Genomic DNA, 20,229 nt, shown 5'->3' with positions numbered 1-20,229 from the left:
TTCACAGGCTAATTGCACCACCTGAGATGAAGCCACCCTTGGTTGTCTTGAAAAGGACACTAGCAAGGTGACTCAAACCAGCAGGGTGGGTGTAGCTGACGCACAAGGCAGGCAAGAAAGAAAAAAGAGTTCAGTTCAAGAGACAAGGTGAGTGCTTTTGCGAGAGACTGTGTTAATGTGCCAAGCCTCAAAAATGATTAGACAGAGTTCCTGCCTTTGTGCTCTCCAGCCAATGGAGGATAAGTATTCAAATAATTTCAATATAATGTGATGTTGACAAGGTTAGGTTTTATCCTGTAGAAACTGGACATTGAAGGATTTAAACTGAGTAGTTGTGCTATCAAATTTGGTGGCAATGTGCCGGATGGATGTGACGGGGCCAAATACGGAGGCAGGGAGACTAGTTAGACCATGACATCGATCGCTAAACTCAAAATGAGCCTTATGGGTCTGACCTAAGACAGGGGTAGTAGCTATGGAAGAGACAATTCAAGCAAAATCTGAGTAAGAAGCAAAACCTGACTAAGCCATAAAAATAAGATCTGGAAACAACCCAAGTGTCCATCAGTAGATGAGTGGATAAAAAAGCTCTGGTACATGTACACAATGGAATACTCAGCAGCTATAAGAAAGATCTCTTATCCTTTGAGATGACATGGAAGGACCTGGAGGGTATTATGCTAAGCGAAACAAGCCAAGCAGAGAAAGACAAATATCACATGATCTCACTTATTTGTGGAATATAATGAACTAAACAAACTGCTGAACAAAATTAACTCAGAGACATAAAGGTGGGGTACAGACTGACAAGCCTCAGAGGAGGGGGTATTGAGGGGATAAACCACAGAACTTACCTGCATGTATGCATGACCAAGGAAACATAGACAACAAAGCTGGGGATGGAGGGGGGAAAGGGAGGGGGGTGTCAATGGGGGAAAAATGAGAAACACTTGTAACAAAAACAAAGTAATAAATAAAAAATAAAATAATTTAAAAAAAGAAAAGAATGACTGGATTTAGAAAACAGCAAGGGAAGGAGCCCTGATGGCTCCCGGAGGTCTGGGTGACCTAAAGGGCAAGTCCGAGGTAGTGAAAACCACAAGACTAGATGACACTGCCCCGGTGCCTGACAGAGGAAGAGCGTGATGGTCTGACAGAACCCCAGCACAAGGCTGAGGACGTTAGCAAAACAACATCTAGGGTGAGGCCACTGGTTTGAGCTGTTGAGACTTTATAAGTCTTTCGAGCTGAGGATGTCCTCAAAAGGCTAGCATATCTAAACGCTACTGACACACATTTCTACTTTTAGATTGTAAATTCACAATTCAGGCTTATGAGTGTTCCTATGATTAAGATATAATACATAAATGCATACCTCATTAAGCATCAACATGTCTTCTACTTTGGTAGCACCACTTTCGGGCAGGGAAATTAACAGCGTTTTGGCTATCTCCTTCAGAACCTTATCGATATGCATCTCACACAAGTCACTGATCTACCAACAAGAAAAAAGTGTGAAGAAAAACTGTTCTTTCATCCAAAATGGACTTGAATTATAAACTAATTTGGAGGGCACTATCTGGAAACTTGCCTCTGGAGCCAAACACAATTTGGTGGGAAGTTTAGAAGTATATCTGCAAAGAGAGCTTGACACAGAGCTAAAGTTTTATTGAGCAGCAACGTGTACCACATGCATCATCTCTTTTAAAGCCTCATTCCAGCCCATGAGTCATCACTCTCCCAGTTTACAGCTAAAGAAACCAAAGCCCAGAGATGTAAAGTAACCTGGGGAGAAACACACAGCTGGTGAAAGGCAGAGAATCGCACCTGGGTGTGTCTGACGCCCAAGCCCCTGACTTTTGACTAGTACACCACGCTGCCCCATTGACCGACGAGCACATCTAAAAAGGTGTGCATGTTCTACACAGCAAACATGGCAGACGTCAATAGACAGCCGCCAACTAGATGACTGCCTTGTTCCATTAATATCAGATGCGTGGGTAGCTCAGCACTCAGTTCTGCCGTTTCTCACAGTCTACAATTATCCCAGTCTCTATACTACACTGTGGAGTTGAGCCATCATTTTAACCTTTTAATTCAAGGCAAGGTAATTCAGAAACAAGAACAGGCAATCCTAAATGAAAAGGGCCCAAAGCAGTTATAGAATCAAAATGCATTATTTTTTTTAACTTAATGGATATCCTTTTAGTTAAAAGTCATGCCTTTTAAAGGGCTTTCATAAGTAATCAAACTGTTACTCATAGCCTGTGTATTCATGTATGCAGTTTTAAAATATGTATCTATTTTACCTTCTTTAAAAGTTGATTGAACATATCCAAAACCGAGTCAACTTCTTGAAAGAAGCTTTCCAGTGTTAAAGATGACCATGTTAATATTGTAAGCCCTTGTCTCAACACAGACTCCACCTAGAAAAAGAAAAAAATATGTTTCCATCAATAACAGAAGCATCTGCATTTATTAAAAAGGCTTTCTTTTATTACTTGAAAATATTATAGGTTATATATCCTCCATTATACCTAGCAAAGGTGACTTATTAATTTTTATGAATCCTCTTTAGCTGTCTGTGAAGCAATCATGGGTTTTTAGAAAGTTCTAATTATTTATATTTAGTTGGTTTTCAAAGGCAACAAAAGTTAGACAAGAAACTATTCTGTAGGAATAACAGAGCTATAAAGTTGAACTAGAAAGATAGAGGGTCTAGGCAAGAATTGAAGTTCTAAACTCCATAATCTATAGAACTGTAATCTAATTTCAAATAGCAAGAAAATCAAGGGAAATCTTCGGCATTACCAACCTTCTTCATCTTCGGGGTCATCAGATTGACAAACACAGAAGGCACTTCCTGACATAACTCGTCATAATACTGCAGAAGATCCTGGTAAGAGTCAAAATGGCATGTTTTATTTGCACTTATTTTAAAGCAACAGACATATTTCAATTCAGAGCAGGACGGTTTGGTAATACCTGTTTCCTCCTACTCCTGCCAAGACGGAGGCGCTCGTTTACATTCAAACCAATTTACTGTACTTTTTCCTCACCTGGAAATTACCTACGCATCCCCTTCAGTGAGTTTTCTAGATGTGCATTTTTCATACTTATTACTTAACTGTCTTTCTAGATGTATGCTATTTTAAATAGCTTGGATAATTATCTTTTCATGATGTCTGTCATACATTTTCCCCTTTCTGCTCCTTGTCCTCTGACATAGTAGAGTACACTGATGCCACACTTGTTTTTGTTTTCTTGAATCAAAATCAATGTTGCACAATCAGAATTAATAAGCTTTTCTATTTTCTTTTATATATCTTCCAGAGATAAACCGTCATAAAAATCGATTTTTGACCATTTTGTAACTTATTGCACTGTGTGATGGGAGAGGTGGATTCAAGTTAATCCTCCCCCAAAGTAATAATATTAAATTGTTTCGATGTTTACTCGATAGTTTCAAAGTTATTCATTTCTTTCCTGCCTTTTCTTTTTTTTACCAGTAGTTGAACTTTTATGTATACTTGACACTTGGCAAAGAACTCTGACTTTCACAATATCATTCAATATTAACTGAATCCTAAAGGATACAATATAAGTGATATAACCTCAATTTATAACAGCACTTTGACACTCCATTCTCCCAAGCCACAACTAGCCAATTCAAATACCTGTGGCTTTCGAGGCTGAAGCTAAAGTTCACACACTGCCAATGCTCCTCTGAGGTTTGTTTTTTTAATATAGCAATTAAATACTATTTTGGTAAGAGCTAAAATTATTAAACTCTTAAAAGAAAGCATATGAATAAATTTTCATGACCTTGGATTTAGGCATAGATTTCTTAGATGTGACACTAAAAACACAAGAGACAAAAGAAAAAGTGTTGAGCTGAACTTCCAAAGTTAATAATGTGCTTCAAATGACAATAACCAATACAACAATAGCCATCCAGTATGAATGAATCAAAATTATACCTATTTTATTTTTCATCAAATCAGTAAAAAATACATATTTTTTGGTAAAAATATAATTTTTGGTATGCTGAAGAATTTTAGTAATTAGGTTATGTGTGCCATGAGATGGAAAAGGCTGAAAATTGCTGCCTTAAGAATAAAAACATATACCCTCGCAAAGCTTGTAAACAAATGCTCACAGCAGCATTATTACTAATACTCAAAAAGTGAAAGCAACCCAAACATCCAGCAACTGATGAATGGATAACTTAAGTGTGGTATAACAATGGAATATTATTTGGCCATAAAGAAATGAAGTACTAATACATGGAACAATATGAGTGAACGTTGAAAAGAAGCCTGTGTCAACTGTCCAAACTAGGCAAATCTGTAGAGATAGAGAGTAGTTAGTGTATGCCCTGGCCGGCTTGGCTCAGTGGTTGGAACGTCGACCTGCGGACCAGAGAGACCTGGGTTCGGTTCCCGCTAAGGGCACGTACCTCTGTTGCAATTTGTTCCCAGCCCTGGTTGGGTCGTGCAGGAGGCAGCCATTCGATGTGTCCCTTTCACATCGATGTTTCTCTCTCTCTCTCTCTCTCCCCCTCCCACTCTATCTGAACAAAAAATGGAAAAATGTCCTCAGGTGAGGATAATAAATAAATAAATAATGCACTTAATCTATAAAATGGTAATATTAGAATATTTTTTAAAACTTGTTATCCATCATTGTCACTATCCAGAAGTCTAAATCTGATTTCTGATCGTCTTTACATAGTCTGTTTTCCAACTCCAATCCTCCCTTTTGTTTGTTTGCATGTCAGCATTTTAATTCTACCAAGAATCAACAATGGAAAAGGATGGAGAGCCCAAAAATAAACATATATATCCAATTAATTTACAAAGAAGCAAGAATATATAAAGGAGCCAAACTTATACAATGGGGAAAGGATGGTCTGTCTCTTCAATAGATGGTGCTGGGAACACTGGACCTCCACGTGCAAAAGAATGAAACTGAATCCCTATCTTATACAATACATAAAAATCAACTCAAATGGACCAAAGACTTAAATTTCAGACCCAAAACTGTAACACTCCTAGGAGAAAATATAGGGAGTGAGTTCCTTGACATCAGTCTTAGCAGTGATTTTTTTAAATTTATTTAACACCAAAAGCATAAGCAACAAAAGCAAAAATAAGTGGAACTGCATCAAATTAAAAAGCTCCTGCAGCAAAGGAAAGTATCAACAAAATGAAAAGGTAACCTATGAAATAGGAACATATATTTGCAAAGCACATATCTGATAAGGGGTTACTATTTAAAATATAAAGAACTCAACACAACTCAATAGCAAAAAAAAATAATTTAAAAAATACGTTTAAAACATGGGCAAAGGAACATTCCAAAGATGACATACAAAAAGCCAACAGGTACATAAAAAGGTGCTCAACATCACTAATCATCGGGGAAAGGCAATCAAAATCACAATGAGATATAGATTACTGCACAGGGAATATAGTCAATAATATCGAGATAACTATGTATAGGGCCAGGTGGATACTTGAAGTAGTAGGTACTTTACAGGACCACTCTAACCACTTTGCTGTACATCTGAAACTAATACAGAATATTATTGAATGTAAATATAATTGAGAAAAAGATAAGAAATAAGGAGTGTTGGGGAGGATGTGGAGAAAAGGGAACCCTTATGTACTGTTGCTGAGAATGTAAATTGCTACAGCCACAATGCAAAACAGTAGGGAAGTTCCTGAAATATCAAAGATAGAACTATCATGTGATCCAGCAATACTACTTCTGGATATATATCCAGTAGAAATGAAATCATTATCTCAAAGACATATCTGCACCCCCATGTTCCTGCAGCATTGTTCACAATAGCCAAGTATGGAAACAACCCAAGTACCTATCAATGTATGAATGGATAAGGAAGATGTGATATAGCCTGGCTGATATGGCTCAGTGGTTGGGCATTGACCCATGTACCAAGAGGTCTCCAGTTCAATTCCGAGTCAGGGCTCATGCCCAGGTTGTGGGCCCAATCCCCAGTGGGGAGCATGCAGGAGGCAGCCAATCGATGTTCTCTCTCATCGGTGTCTCTCTCTCTCTTCCTTCCTCTTTCTCTAAAGTCAGTAAAGAAAAATTAGATATATAAAAAAAGATTATATATATATATATGTGATGGAATATTATTCAACCATGAAAAAGGACATCCTGCCATTTGCGACAATATGGATGAACCTTGAGGCCTTAGTGAAATAAATCAGACAGAGAAAGACAAATACTGTATGTTATCACTTATATGTGGAGCATAAAGCAAAATTGGTAAGAAGGAAGAATAGAAAAGCTGTTGCCAGGGCCTCAGGAGACAGGGACAGGCTGGTGAAATGACAAACTTTCAATGATAACATAAATAGGTCTGAGTATCTATTGTATAACACTAAAAAAATATATATATATATGTTTGTTTCACAATGTATATGTATATCAGACCATCCCCATATACACTAAATATCTTATAATTTCACTTGTCAATTATACCTCAATAAAGCTGAAAAAATAAAAAGAATCAACATAGTAACAGATTTTCCCCAAAGCCATGTCAGGACAACTGCAATGATATATTTTTTCAAAAAAAAAAACCTTGAAAAATAATTAGAAAATATATTCTATCTTACCTGCAAATGCAATTTATCTGCTTTCAATTTATTTTCCAACTTCAGCAATCTCTTTGCCTGTTCTGGTACTTCCAGATTCATTTTTATCATGCACTTCGTTTCCCGAACAACTTCCAGAATTTTGGGATCAAAATTAACCAGCAACTTCCCTGATTCTGGATGTCGCACAAAAAGTGTGGCTTGTAAAGCTATAAATGAACCATTTTTGACATTAGTTATTTGGGATTTCTTTTCTGTTTCCAGCCCTGTTTTACACGCCTGTTCCCCCCCCCCACTGAGCTACTGACTTCCTAAGAGCAGAACAATCATTTTGGATGTCCCAGGTTCTGTGGCGCAGCATCTGACACAGCCGGTGCTCAAAACCTAGCTAAATGCAGAGTATCTACAAAGCCATCACATCGGATCGAGAGGGAGAGAAACGAGCCAGGAATGAACAGCTCTTGTGCTGTGAGCTGCAACACTTCTCTGAGTGGGCCTAAGCGGGTTGTAATGTCACGTTAGTTTATTTTCACAGACAGTGATTTAACCCCTAGGAGAGAACTGGAAGACGAGCACAACTACAAAAATATGACACACGCCATAGATTTCAAACCCTGTTCCTTGCCTAACCCCACCCTGGCTTCTTTAAGGAGGTTTGTCTGAATGGAATCTCCATCCTGAATGTCTGATAACTAGGTCCAATATCAGTGAGAAATTTATTAAACACCATTGCTTTGTGAATTCCTAGGAATAGAGGACGATTTTTTTTTACACTACATCTGAACCACTACATGAACGTCATTAATATAAACAGGCATTTTCAGATGTGCTTTTTATTAAGAATCTCTACGGTTCATGCTGCGTAGCCTTAGATTATTTGTTATCATAACAAATATTGATGATAACAAATAATAGCAACACCTACAGACAAGTATGCGCTTGTTTGAATTACATCTTACATTAACAAACACTACTAACTTGAGGATTTCCCATGTATCTCCCAAGCCTCCCATTGATGCACAGAATGTGGCTACATCAAATATCTAGTTAAATAAAATAGTCTGTATATCCCTTTGAAGTTGGTGAACTTTTACTTGTCATACAAAATTGGTCTTGATATGGTGCATAATAATGCTAGTTTCCTGGAGATTTCAACTAAAAATGTTACCCAGCTCATTTGGAATCTTTTTAAATTGGGCTAGAAATCATCTATCCTCCCAAGTAAAGTCCAAGTTAACCTTTGAACATTCGTTTAATAAAATCAATCTTCCTTAAGGCTGTCCTAAGCTTTCGTGAAAAGACAACATGGTCAGTAAAACCGTAACAGTGATGGCAGGCGACAAGTGCTCTCCAGGACTGAGTGAGTCATCCTCGGAGAAACAATACCGAGCTACCAGCTAACAGAGAGTGATACTAGGTCTCCCGTTATTACTTTGAGTTCCTGTATAGTTAAATATCATCACACCACGATAACAACAAGAAATTTTCCAGAGAAATTCGTGCCCATCAGCCAGTGTGCACATGACAGGCAGATCTGAATCCTGACCCTGACACTTACAAGCTGTGTGATCTTGGGCAAGTTACCTAACTGGTTTTTCAGAGCCTCCGTTTCTTCTTCTGTAAGATGAGGATAATAATAGTTTCTCATAAGGTTGCTATGAGGATTAAAAGCAGTTGTATATGTAGCCCTGGCCAGTTTGGCTCAGTGGTAGAGCATCAGCCGGCAGACCAATGAGTCATGGGTTCGATTTCAGCCAAGGGCATGTACCTCGGTTATGATTCATCCCCGGCCCTGTTTAGGGTTGTGCAGGAGGCAGCCAGTCAATATGTCTCTCTCACATCGATGTTTCTCTCTCTATCCCTTTCTCTCCCTCTCTCTCCCTCATACTCTATCTGAAGATAAATAGAAAAATATCCTCGCCCTGGCTGGTTTGGCTTAGCGCTTAGAGCATCGGCCTGCGGTCCGGAGAGAGCCGGGTTCGGTTCCCACTAAGGGCATGTACCTCGGTTGCAGTTTGTCCCCGGCCCTGGTTGGTAGTGCGGGTGGCAGCCACTCGATGTGTCCCTTTCACATCGATGTTTCTCTCTCTCTCTCTCTCTCTCTCCCTCCCACTCTATCTGTGCAAAAAACGGAAAAAAATGTCCTCGGGTGAGGATAAAAAAAGAAAGAAAGAAAGAAAGAAAAATATCCTCGGTTGAGGATTAAAAAATAATAATAATAAATAAAAGCAGCTGTATATGTAAAGTACTTAGACAAAGCCTGGCACATGGTCAGCACTATATAATTGGAAGCTATGACTGTTATTTAAAGGAAACGAAGATGAGCCCTGGCCGGTTTGGCTCAGCGGTTAGAGCGTCGGCCTGCGGTCTGAAGAGACCAGGGTTCGGTTCCTGCTAAGAGCACGTACCTGGCTGCAGTTTGTCCCTGGCCCTGGTTGGGTCATGTGGGTGGCAGCCACTCGATGTGTACCTTTCACATTGATGTTTCTCTCTCTCTCTCTCTCCCTCCCTCTCTATCTGAACAAAAAAAAATAAAGGAAACAAAGATGAAACAGAGTATCGTGGAATGTGTAGGGGAGATAAGACAGATATACAGCAGTAAGTGTCCTGAGAAAGAACTGCAGACAGTGTGTGGAGGGCTCTGGGGGAAGAGGACATTATTTTCTGAGAGAAGAGTAGGGAGGGGCTTTGTGGATGAGGCGACTGTTGAACTTGTTTTGGAACAGGTGCAGAAGAGAGGGAGAAGCAGCAGGACGGAACAACAGGGAGGAAAGTGCAGAAGCTAAATAGTACATGTTCCATGTTTCAGTTGTTAAATATTCTCTTTTGCCCTTTTCCATAGTGTGAACTGTAAGCTCTCTTGATGCTCCTTTGAGAGTTGCTCCATTAGCAGGCTTTCTTTCTGATGCATAGGGCCTTGCCATTCACGTATCCCAGAAACAGCTGGCCTGACAGAAGTGGCCGAATAAAGGTTTAAGTAAGGTGCCAGTTGGGGAAGACACCCTACGGGATTGGGGCCCTGTCCTCCAAGATGCCAGTGTGCAGTGAATCAACGGCCTGTGTATATGCTGTGTCCCCAACAGCTAAAATATATGGGTCTGGAACCAAGAGGCAGAAGTAGGGGTGGCCCCTCGTTGTCACTCCTGGTGACCCAACCACAGAGTTTGTGCTTCCTGTGCTCTGCTGAAGTGGACATCCCCGGGGTAGGAGGGAGAAACCTTTCCACCAAGGGACACAGTCATGGTTCCACCAAGATTACGGATAAGAACTCAAGGTTAAGAGGGGGCAAAGCACGACCACTGGTTGAACCCACGTAATAACAACAACACCCAGATGATGCCAGCATGGGTGGATGACTGCTGAGAACCACCCATGCCCCATCTCACACCCAGCTCTGCCCAGTGCCTCAGCACCCCTCAGAGGTACTCGGACAGACCCCTAATGCTCTTCATCTACTAGAACTCAAAACTGAAGTTAAATTTAGTTCTAGGAAAAGGAAAGAACGTAGGGAGGGCGCAAGAGAGGAGGAAGAGAGGGTGAGAAGGAAGAAGGGAGGGAGGGCGCAAGTAAGCTGCATTTCTCCACTGATTGGGACTGATATTTGAATCTGTAACATGATGAAACTAAATACGAAAACTTTCCTAAATCTATGGGAAAATATCTATGGTGAGTCTTGATATTTACTTTTAAACACTGTTTTTCAGGGGGAAGTCATAATCCAAGTATATCAACGTGAAGGTATTGACGATTTCTGCTTATAAAATCAGAATATTGTTAGTCCCTATAAAGAAATAAATAATTGTATCATCCCCAAATCTAAATTTAACCACCATAAGATCATATAAAAGAACGTAAAGCTTCCCCAGAACCATGAACTCATTTGAAGCCACCTAAGGCCCCGGGCAGCGCCACCGCGGAGTGTCACACGCACCGTACTGCAAGTGCGACATCTCGCGGATCCAGGCTGTGTGATAGACCACCTCGAATTCCACCAGGACGTAGGAGATCTTGTTGTATTGACGAATGACAGCTTTACCTTCCACACTTGACAAGATTTCTGAGTTTTTCTGGTTTTTAAAGGAAAAAGAAAGAGTTATTTGAAAAGACTGTTGCTTGTTTTCATCCAAATCACAAAGCTGTTTGTATTTAAAATGCCATCAAGTAATTGTGCTGCCCGTTTAGATTTGCCTCAGAGTAAAACACAGATGAGGAAGGCTGTTCCAGCTGGAGGTGGAAGGTGGGAAACTTGGTCGGCACAAAGGGAAAACCGGAGAAGGAAATGAAGGATTTGGGAAGAAAGGTCTCCAGCCTGCAGCCTGCCCAGGCACGGAGTCTATCTCCAACTCTGCACCACCACCCCCGCCCCCCACCGCTCTGGACAAGAGACAGTGGACAGATTCTCCTTGAACTGTGGATATCAGGGCAAAGTCCTAAATTCCAGCACAAAAACAGTAACCCTATGTCACAGAACAAAAACCAAATTTCTTATGTTTCGATGCACACGTGTCAATAACAGGGCCATCTCTGCTCCGCCGCGTCAGAGTCCGTCAGCAGCGGTCCCTCCTGGCCTCGGTGCAAGGCCAGCGTTTCCATGTTTTCATGTTGAGAACAGTAACATGATAGGAGCCAAACACAAGCCACAAAAACTTACTATTTAATAATGCTTAAATAATAATGTGACTTGCAAGACTATTTTTGGTAGCATTTTGTTCTGAATTTAGGCATAAGACACAAAACTAAGCCAACCATCTCTGCTTTGTTACTCTGTCTCTTTGAAAAAACAAAGCAAAGCCCTTGCCCATTTAACCCACAACTCACATACCGAAGTGTTGTGGGTCCAGTTCCCAGTCAAGGGCACGTACCTGGGTTGCAGGTTTGATCCTCGGCCCTGGTCAGGGTTGTGCGGGAGGCAACCAATTGATGTGTCTCTCTCTCATCAATGTCTCTCTGTCTCTCGCTCTCTCCCTCCCTTCTTCCCTTCCATTCTATCTAAAAATCAATGGGAAAATATCCTCAGGTGAGGATTAACAAACAATAATTAATGATAAAAAAAAAAGAGAGAGAGCCCTGGCCAGTTTGGCTCAGCGGTTAGAGCGTCGGCCTGCGGTCCGGAGAGACCCGGGTTCGGTTCCCGCTAAGGGCACGTACTTCGGTTGCAGTTTGTCCCCGGCCCTGGTTGGTCGTGCGGGTGGCAGCCACTCGATGTGTCCCTTCACGTCGATGTTTCTCTCTCTCTCCCTTCCTCTCTCTCCCTCCCACTCTATCTGTACAAAAAAGAAAAAAAAAATATCCTCGGGTGAGGATAAAAAAAAAAAAAAAAAGAGAGAGAGAAGACAAACTGGCAATTTCAGAATTCCAACAGAGCCTAAGAGTATCCTGGTGTTCTTCAGAAATCTAATCCCCTTAAGGACACAGAGAATGAATGTACTTTATTATTCCCTGCTCTAGGTCTCAGTTCTTCATACAGGAATGGACTGAGTACATCTTCACCTCACTAACTGTATATCAGTGACCCATCCATCCACACACACAAGCTTTAGCACTTGGCCTGTACTTTATTGTTTTCAAATTAAATTTTAAAAGCCTTTATAAAGTGTCCTGTATTATTAAAAGTCATAAAATATAAGGTTCATACCCTTAGAGATATTAAATGAGCTTATCTACCAAACATGAAATAATTGGTTTAATGTCTCTCAAGCATATTTATAAACTAAATTTTCTTCAGCCAGTAAAATAATTAGCTCTAACTATTTTCTTGGACATAAATATTATTGAATAAAATATATTTCTTATACAGTAGAACCTTGGATCTCGAACTCAATTCATTTTAGAAGGCTGTTCAAGAATCAAATCACGTTTTCCCATTAGAAATAATGTAAATTGGCCCTGGCCGGTTTGGCTCAGCGGTTAGAGCGTCGGCCTGCGGTCCGGAGAGACCCGGGTTCGGTTCCCGCTAAGGGCACGTACTTCGGTTGCAGTTTGTCCCCGGCCCTGGTTGGTCATGCGGGTGGTAGCCACTCGATGTGTCCCTTCACGTCGATGTTTCTCTCTCTCTCTCCCTTCCTCTCTCTCCCTCCCACTCTATCTGTACAAAAAATGGAAAAATATCCTCGGGTGAGGATAAAAAAAAAAAAAAAAAAAGAAATAATGTAAATTGAATTAAACCATTCCAGATCCTCAAATGATTCTGTTTTAACCTTTCTTATATACAGTACATGTCTAAGGTGCTGTTTAATCTATAAATAAACACTTTAAAAACAAAAAGGCCATAAAATGTACAGTTAAAATTTTAATTTAATAATAACCAGCAGCAAAACCAAAAAAAAAAAAAAAACCATGAAAATATTCACAGCACAATTTCCTGAGATGTTAACAACGTGAGGTTTGACAGTAAACTGACTCATACTCGGCATTCTCTCCTTTGTCGCCCAAGAGACACATGACTGATCATACAGGTATTAGCATTAAAGGGTTGTACAGTTGAGAAACAATCATTTGAGATGGAGGATGTTCAAAAACCAGGGTTTGACTGTACTAAAAACCATAACCCACATACTATAAATTTAACCATTGGCTTACAAAGAAATAGTTGATGGGCTCAGTTATCCGGCGATAGAGCTGCCTCACCCAAAGTATTTTTCCTGCTACTGGGGGCATGTTGCGAGCCAGAGGGGGGTCATCTTTTTGAGAATGATAAAGCTGTAATTAAAGATCTGGTATTAATGTTTGAAATTCTTAAAGATAAAAGAGGTAAAAATTATACAGCTGTATTTGTACTGATGTTTTACCATTATTCCCATGTTTTATCCTAAGGAGGAAGCCAATAAATATATAAATGTACTTCAGAGATAATAACCTGAGGTTCAGGAACTATGATGTTTACAATATATGACACTTAATTCTCTCTTAACCCTTATTTCCCATTGCAAGTATTTTTTTTTTTTTTTAATCCTCACCCGAGGATATTTTTCCATTTTTTGTACAGATAGAGTGGGAGGGAGGGAGAGGAAGGGAGAGAGAGAGAGAAACATCGACGTGAAGGGACACATCGAGTGGCTGCCACCCGCACGACCAACCAGGGCCGGGGACAAACTGCAACCGAAGTACATGCCCTTAGCGGGAACCGAACCCGGGTCTCTCCGGACCGCAGGCCGACGCTCTAACCGCTGAGCCAAACTGGCCAGGGCGCAAGTATTTTTTTTTTTTTCTGCCTTTTATCTCAGTTTTTAGAGAATATTTAAAAGAGGGAGCATATGGCTACATCATATCTGTCATAATCGTCTCCAGAGCCCATATTTCTATACACAAAAATATTAGCTTACATGGGCTTTCCTATGCACACGTAAATGCTGTCATGCAGACAGTTCTTAAGGGCACGGGATGGGAATCTGGCCACCCAATGCCACGCTCTCCCGGCCCTTCCCACACAGACTGGGGAGCATCAGCGCTGTGTAGCCCTGACAGACGACTCCTGAAAAGCTTAGCACAATAAAATCATGGCAGATACTTTGGGGGTGCTTTTGCTTTTGTATTAGAGGACTATTCCATTTATAAACATGATACTTGCCTTCTTAATAGCTTCGAGTTCAGCCACGTAACACTGAAGAATCCGCTCAATGGTGTGATTTATTTCTAACTGAAGACAGGGAATGTTCAGCTTCTGGAATCTTAATCAAGGTGAATAATTAAAAAGTAAATGAGAAATATACTTAGAAATTGTTACAGTCCTAAAAACCCATTCATTTACTCATCTGACAAATATTCCAGGCCTCATATACTTCCCAGGTACAGTGATGAACAAGACAGGTGTGGTTCCAGCCCTCTGGGAGCCTGCTACCTTATGGAAAAGGGAGCTATCAGTCAAGAGTTACATAAATAATCATTTAAATTATAAGGGTGCCGGAAATACATATTAGCAGGGAAGCCAGCCAAAGCCGGGGAGTCAAGAAAGACTTCTCTGAGAAAGCGACATTCAGCTGAGACTGAAAAGAGTTAGCTTAGTCAAGAAGGAGGGGACACACCGACGATCCCTCTGCCAATGTGAATGTCACGTGATTCCAAACAGCCATAATAATAATGATGATTTTGTCAGCCAAATGTCACTTAGAAACTAAGTGATGCACAGGAAGTACTAGAACCAGATCACTCTGATAATAAAGTGAATTAACAACAGTATACTACAGGTTAAAGAAAGAAGACAGACAGAAAGAGACAGAGAGGAATCACTAAGAAAGTGGTTCCTGCCATCTGTCTGTACAGTCCTGTCACTGGTCAAAACCACTTTATTTGTTTTGACTCTCATGATGGTCTCCTAAGGTAAGTTCTCACTAGTATTACCCATCATTAGAGAGACATGGAACTACAGCAAAGCTGGGCTCTCGGGAGAGGGTTCCCAAAGGGTCCCTTAACATGGGTCATGAGCCTTCCCTGAGCTGAAGAAAACAGCCCCTCGTCCAGCTCGTCCCTCTAATCCAGGCTTTCCTGACCTGTGGGAGGTCACATTCCTGTGTCAGGAATACAGGGACACGGGAGCACTCCGGAGGGAAACTGGAAGTTCGGAGATCAACTCCTCTTAATTTCACTTTGAAAAATCCTTTCAGTATGCAGAGTTAAACAGTATTTGTTCCCGTTCCAAAAACACCTATGAAATTAACCTCTATATTATATAGCTGGGGAAACATGTAAAATATTTCATTTTCTTATTGAAATACATTTTGCTACAAAAATACAATGAAAAATATCATATTTCAAATGTTTACCCTTCTATTTCATGGTAATTGAAAGAGCAATGTTTATGAGTTCAAAAGTTTGGCTGGAAGAGATTTACAAGAACATCTTACTTGAAATTTATTTTCAGATATAAAGTTATCCCAACTAGAAATTATATTGCTTAATAAATTATTAATACCTTTGAAGCAGCTGAAGAGCCTGCTGAGAAGATAAGATTTTTCCAAAAGTACTGTTCATAAATGCCTGTATTTGTACCTAAAATAAAATATTGATATTTAATTATTTTGGCATTAAGAAAGATATTAGTTTTGTTTAACAACAATTAACCATTTTCCTGCAGAATCAAAATAGCCTCAACACACCTACCATCTAAGCATCTAAAACTGCAGAGTCCAGCACAGTGGCCACTGGCCACATGGCTACCGAGCACTTAAATGCCACTACTTGGAAGTGAGATATGCTATAAATATAAAAAACACACTAGATTTCAAAGACTTAGTACAAAAAAAATAATAAATTATCTCAATGATTCTTATATTGATGACATGTCAAAAAGATAATTTTTGGCCCTGGCCGGTTTGGCTCAGCAGTTGGAGCGTTGGCCTGTGGTCCAGAGAGACCCGGGTTCAGTTTCCGCTAAGGGCGCGTACCTTGGTTGCAGTTTGTCCCCGGCCCTGGTTGGTTGTGCGGGTGGTAGCCACTCGATGTGTCCCTTTCACATCGATGTGTTTCTCCCTCTCTCTCTTCCTCTTTCTCCCTCCCACTCTACCTGAACAAAACAATGAAAAAAATGTTCTCGGGTGAGGATTAAAAATAATAATAATAATAATAATTTTTTGAATATGTTGGGTTGAATAAAATATAATAGTAAAATTAATTTGACCTGCTATTTTGACTATCATTCCTATGGCTCCTAGAAAAATTTATAATTACATATGTGGTTTGCATTTGTTGCTCGTTGTTTATTGGAAAGTACTGACCTAGAGAACTTACGAAAGGAGTGAGTGTCCCTGAAAAGCAATTTCCTTGGGATATTTAGAGTTTCTAAGCATGTTGGTAGAGCAGTGTAATGATACTGTGGACACCCAGGATCAAAAGGTGTCACTTTCCAACACCACTGCTCTCAGAAACCTCTTTGCCATGCTAAGGAGAAACAAGAAGAAAATGTTCTTCTCAGACCTCCACCATCCCAAGCAGTGAATTCCAAACTCCTGGTGCCCAACCAATGGAACTGAATCACTCTTGCAAATTACTTTCACTTATAGATTACATTGTTACGGTCTACTAGTCTATACCACAATGCTACTCAAACACTGGGAAAGGAAAGAAAGTTAAAACACTGACACCTCTTTTAAAATATTACAAAGTTAATATGGCCTCTACATATACTGAAAGCTAAAATTTGTATCTAAAACCACAGTGGAGCCTTTACAACATGTAATCTTTATTAAGCAATCATAAAAATAATTTAAGCAATAAGTTTAAAAATAAGAATCCAAATTCCCATTGCCATGAAGATATAACTTGCAACGCATTTGGGAAGCAAACTCCACCCTGCCCAACTAGCCAAACACCAAAAATAATAACTAAAATATATAACAGCAGAGTCCCACTTTCAAAAACTGAAGAAAAAAAAAATTATGCCAAAAAGAAAAAGTGTTAGAATTTTAGGATCTTTCTTTTTATATTGCCCAGATTACATGTAATACCGTTTTTTAACATTTTAACGAACCTTTAGAGTACGTGAGAATGTATATACTTTTCCTCACCTTCATGGCAAGAATTGCAGACTCAGGAAGTGAACAGAGTATACTTTTGTCCCTCCCTGTTTCTCCAGGACATTGTGCAGCAGAGGGGACCTTTCTGTAGGGTTAACTCTGGGTTTACAGTAGTTTTCTGTATGAGAGTAACTGAGATCACATAAACCCAAAGGTGAGAGAAATATGGGACAGTCTCGCCAAACATACTTTTTTTTTTATCCTCACCCGAGGACATTTTTCCATTTTTTGTACAGATAGAGTGGGAGGGAGAGAGAGGAAGGGAGAGAGAGAGAGAAACATCGACGTGAAGGGACACATCGAGTGGCTGCCACCCGCACGACCAACCAGGGCCAGGGACAAACTGCAACCGAAGTACGTGCCCTTAGCGGGAACCGAACCCGGGTCTCTCCGGACCGCAGGCCGACGCTCTAACCGCTTAGCCAAACTGGCCAGGGCTCGCCAGACATACTTTTAACCACCCTTCGCCCTCTGGTGCCCCTGAAGCTCCGACCAACAGGACGAGGGCCTCTTCAGAGCTGTCCTCTGAATGTGGCCGGAAGTGCCGGGCCAAGGAGAGAGTGACACACCGTCCTAATCTGTCCTCAAATCTTCTCTCACTTAAAACGAAGAACAAGGATGACAAGTTATCCCTTAGACTGGAGAAATGACATTGGCTCCTTGGCACAACAAAAACCTAATAGAAATTTTAATGTCAACTAAAAATGAACCCTAACTACAACAGTCCTTTGGGCTTCTGGTTGGTTATTTGCTGGCATCTCTTGATGAATATACCCATTTTTCATTTTCGAAAAGATGGAAAATATTTTGTGGACTAGGGAATAACACCAGCAGGTATTTTTTACTCATGTGCAAGAGTAACTTACAATAAATAGTAAATATGTGAATTCCAGTATTGTTGATTACATTTCAGCTTTACTAAAGTAAAAGCATGTGTAATTACTCACCTCTAAAGCGCTGATTTTTGACATGAAGCCTGAGAAATCTGTGTCAAACTCTGTCCTTCTTGGATCCAGAATGTCATACTCCTTTTTCTTAACTCCGTGATGTATATTTTTGAATTTTATGGCCATTATATCTATTCCCTCTATGGTAGAACTATTCAAGGCTGAATATGTTTGCACAATAGTTATCATTTCTGTAATCTTAAAAAGAAATGTGTTGTTTTATTTTTTAAAACAGAATATTAGCATCCTTCCCTGGAGTAGGCCCTTAATGAATCACTGATTAAAAAGACAGACCAAGAGCCCAGCCAGCGTGGCTCAGTGGATTGAGCGTCATTGTCCCATGGACTGAGAGGTCCCAGTTCGATTCCCAGTCGGGCATAGGCCTGGGTCGCAGGCTCCATCCCTGGTAGGGGGTGTGCAGGAGGCAGCTGATCAATGTTCTCACTTACATTGATGTTTCTCTCTCTCTCTCTCTCTCCCTTCCTTTCTCTCTAAAAAAAATCAATAAAAACATATTTAAAAAAAAACAAAACACCAAGTAACAGGCCCTAGAATCATTTAGCCAAAAGCAACCAGAGGAGCTCAAATAGATGGTAAGTCTCTGTCACTGATCAGTACTACTCTCCAACTGTCTACATAGAGACGTTCCAGCATATCCGAGAGGGTTTACAACCTTTCTCAGAATTTGCTCATATTCTTTCTAGAAAAAGGAAAAAAAGAATTTGCAGATGTCTAAATAGTTTCATCCTTTTATTCTTGAGAATTTTCTAAAAATCATTTCCCTGAATCACTGGATTCAAAGCTTGACCGTTCTCCTTGGCCTTCCCCGCACTGTGTCCCCACGTCCTCCCCTGCCCCTGCATTCCGGTAAAGGGAAGCTCTAGGAAGACTGCAGAATGACTGTAGTCACCTCTGACCCTGAAGAGCCCCGGGAAACCCTGAAGACAAACTTATTGCAGAAATGGCTGGGTCCAGCTCAATGTACCGACATCACCTCGCTCAGCAAAAGAACCTTTCACGTGCCCAGGCTACTCAGTTCTTTCATCTTGATCAGCAATTCCCCATTTTGATTTCCGCTTTGGAGAACAATGCTCCTAGCTCTCCAGGCAGGTTTCCTGTGTGACGCTGCCGAATGCCAACAGGAAGCAAACCTGTTTGCAAGGGAGTCCACCAGATACTGCAGACCGTGAAGACACCGCTACTGGTCTTCGCGCAGATCCAGCAGAAATCAAAGTCCCTGCGCCTGTCAACCCAAAATGACCCTTTTCTGAATAACTGTCACTCTTATGTCACTGTTTCTGTACACTTCCAAAACCACTGTCATCCTAGAAGCCAGTCCAAGCATGGAAGAAATACAGTCCACGAGGAAATTACAGCATGCTGTATACGCTCTATATAAATATGAACTTCTTACTAACACATCCACTCCACTCACCTTAAAAAAAAAAGAAAAGAAAAAAAAACTTTCAAAAACAAACTGAAGAACCAAACTACCCACTTGCTCTGTTATTCTCTCCTAAGACTCTGCCCTTTATCCCTTACCTTACCTTACCTTACCACCTGGCCCCAGTGGCCAGAGACAGGAACAAAATTCCTGTCATTATCACGTCCTCTATTTTGTCCATCGGTAGATAATGGGTGGTCAAGAGACAGACAGCAGTTGGTCCCAAACGTAGCCAGTGAACCCCGTACCCACTACACATAACAGCAATATAAAGGCCAGTCATGGTACTCAAACGTGATCTGCTCCTGCTTGTTTGTCCTGGCCTTGGCTTTTTACCCCTCACTACTGACAACCAGTGTGTCATTCCTTCTCTGCTCAGCAACCTTAGCCTCGTTTCTAGTTCTCAACTTGCTATGATTCCCCCATCTCAGTGTCACCATAAGTAAAGACCCTGCCCCACCTACTAGCCCCAGCAATATTCTTCTCTTCTCTCCCATAAATGTCCAGGGTAAGAAGAAAACAAAAGTAAACTCGGATACACCATCCTTCACCAAACTTTACATGGAAGGAAGAGGAAGAAGCAGCACAGAGCATTGCACACGCCTAATTCTGGCTCTTTAGGACAAACTAACACTCAGTGCACCTCAGGTCTCCCCCACCAAAACAAGGGTGCATTGTGGGCACCCTAAGCTGACACA

The 20,229-nt window shown here is 40.7% G+C and overlaps 1 protein-coding gene across 1 annotated transcript in view; it reads right to left on the bottom strand.

Annotated features, from left to right (window-relative positions):
• The window catches only part of DNAH8 (dynein axonemal heavy chain 8), a 295,615-nt gene that overhangs the window by 231,270 nt on the left and 44,116 nt on the right, over positions 1-20,229 (bottom strand). The window contains exons 10-18 of the mRNA XM_036248715.1: positions 18,088-18,285; positions 15,541-15,617; positions 14,200-14,299; positions 13,212-13,331; positions 10,564-10,699; positions 6,654-6,841; positions 2,816-2,896; positions 2,310-2,426; positions 1,376-1,495 (exon numbers count right to left, since the gene is read on the bottom strand). Of these exons, the coding sequence (XP_036104608.1) occupies positions 1,376-1,495; positions 2,310-2,426; positions 2,816-2,896; positions 6,654-6,841; positions 10,564-10,699; positions 13,212-13,331; positions 14,200-14,299; positions 15,541-15,617; positions 18,088-18,285 (1,137 nt within the window). The remainder of the gene's footprint in view (positions 1-1,375; positions 1,496-2,309; positions 2,427-2,815; positions 2,897-6,653; positions 6,842-10,563; positions 10,700-13,211; positions 13,332-14,199; positions 14,300-15,540; positions 15,618-18,087; positions 18,286-20,229) is intronic.

This window comes from Molossus molossus, unplaced genomic scaffold (assembly GCF_014108415.1).
Source record: "Molossus molossus isolate mMolMol1 unplaced genomic scaffold, mMolMol1.p scaffold_m16_p_8, whole genome shotgun sequence".
Taxonomy (NCBI): domain Eukaryota; kingdom Metazoa; phylum Chordata; class Mammalia; order Chiroptera; family Molossidae; genus Molossus; species Molossus molossus.
Note: the sequence above shows the minus strand (reverse complement) of the source record. Positions and strands in the feature narration are given on the sequence as shown.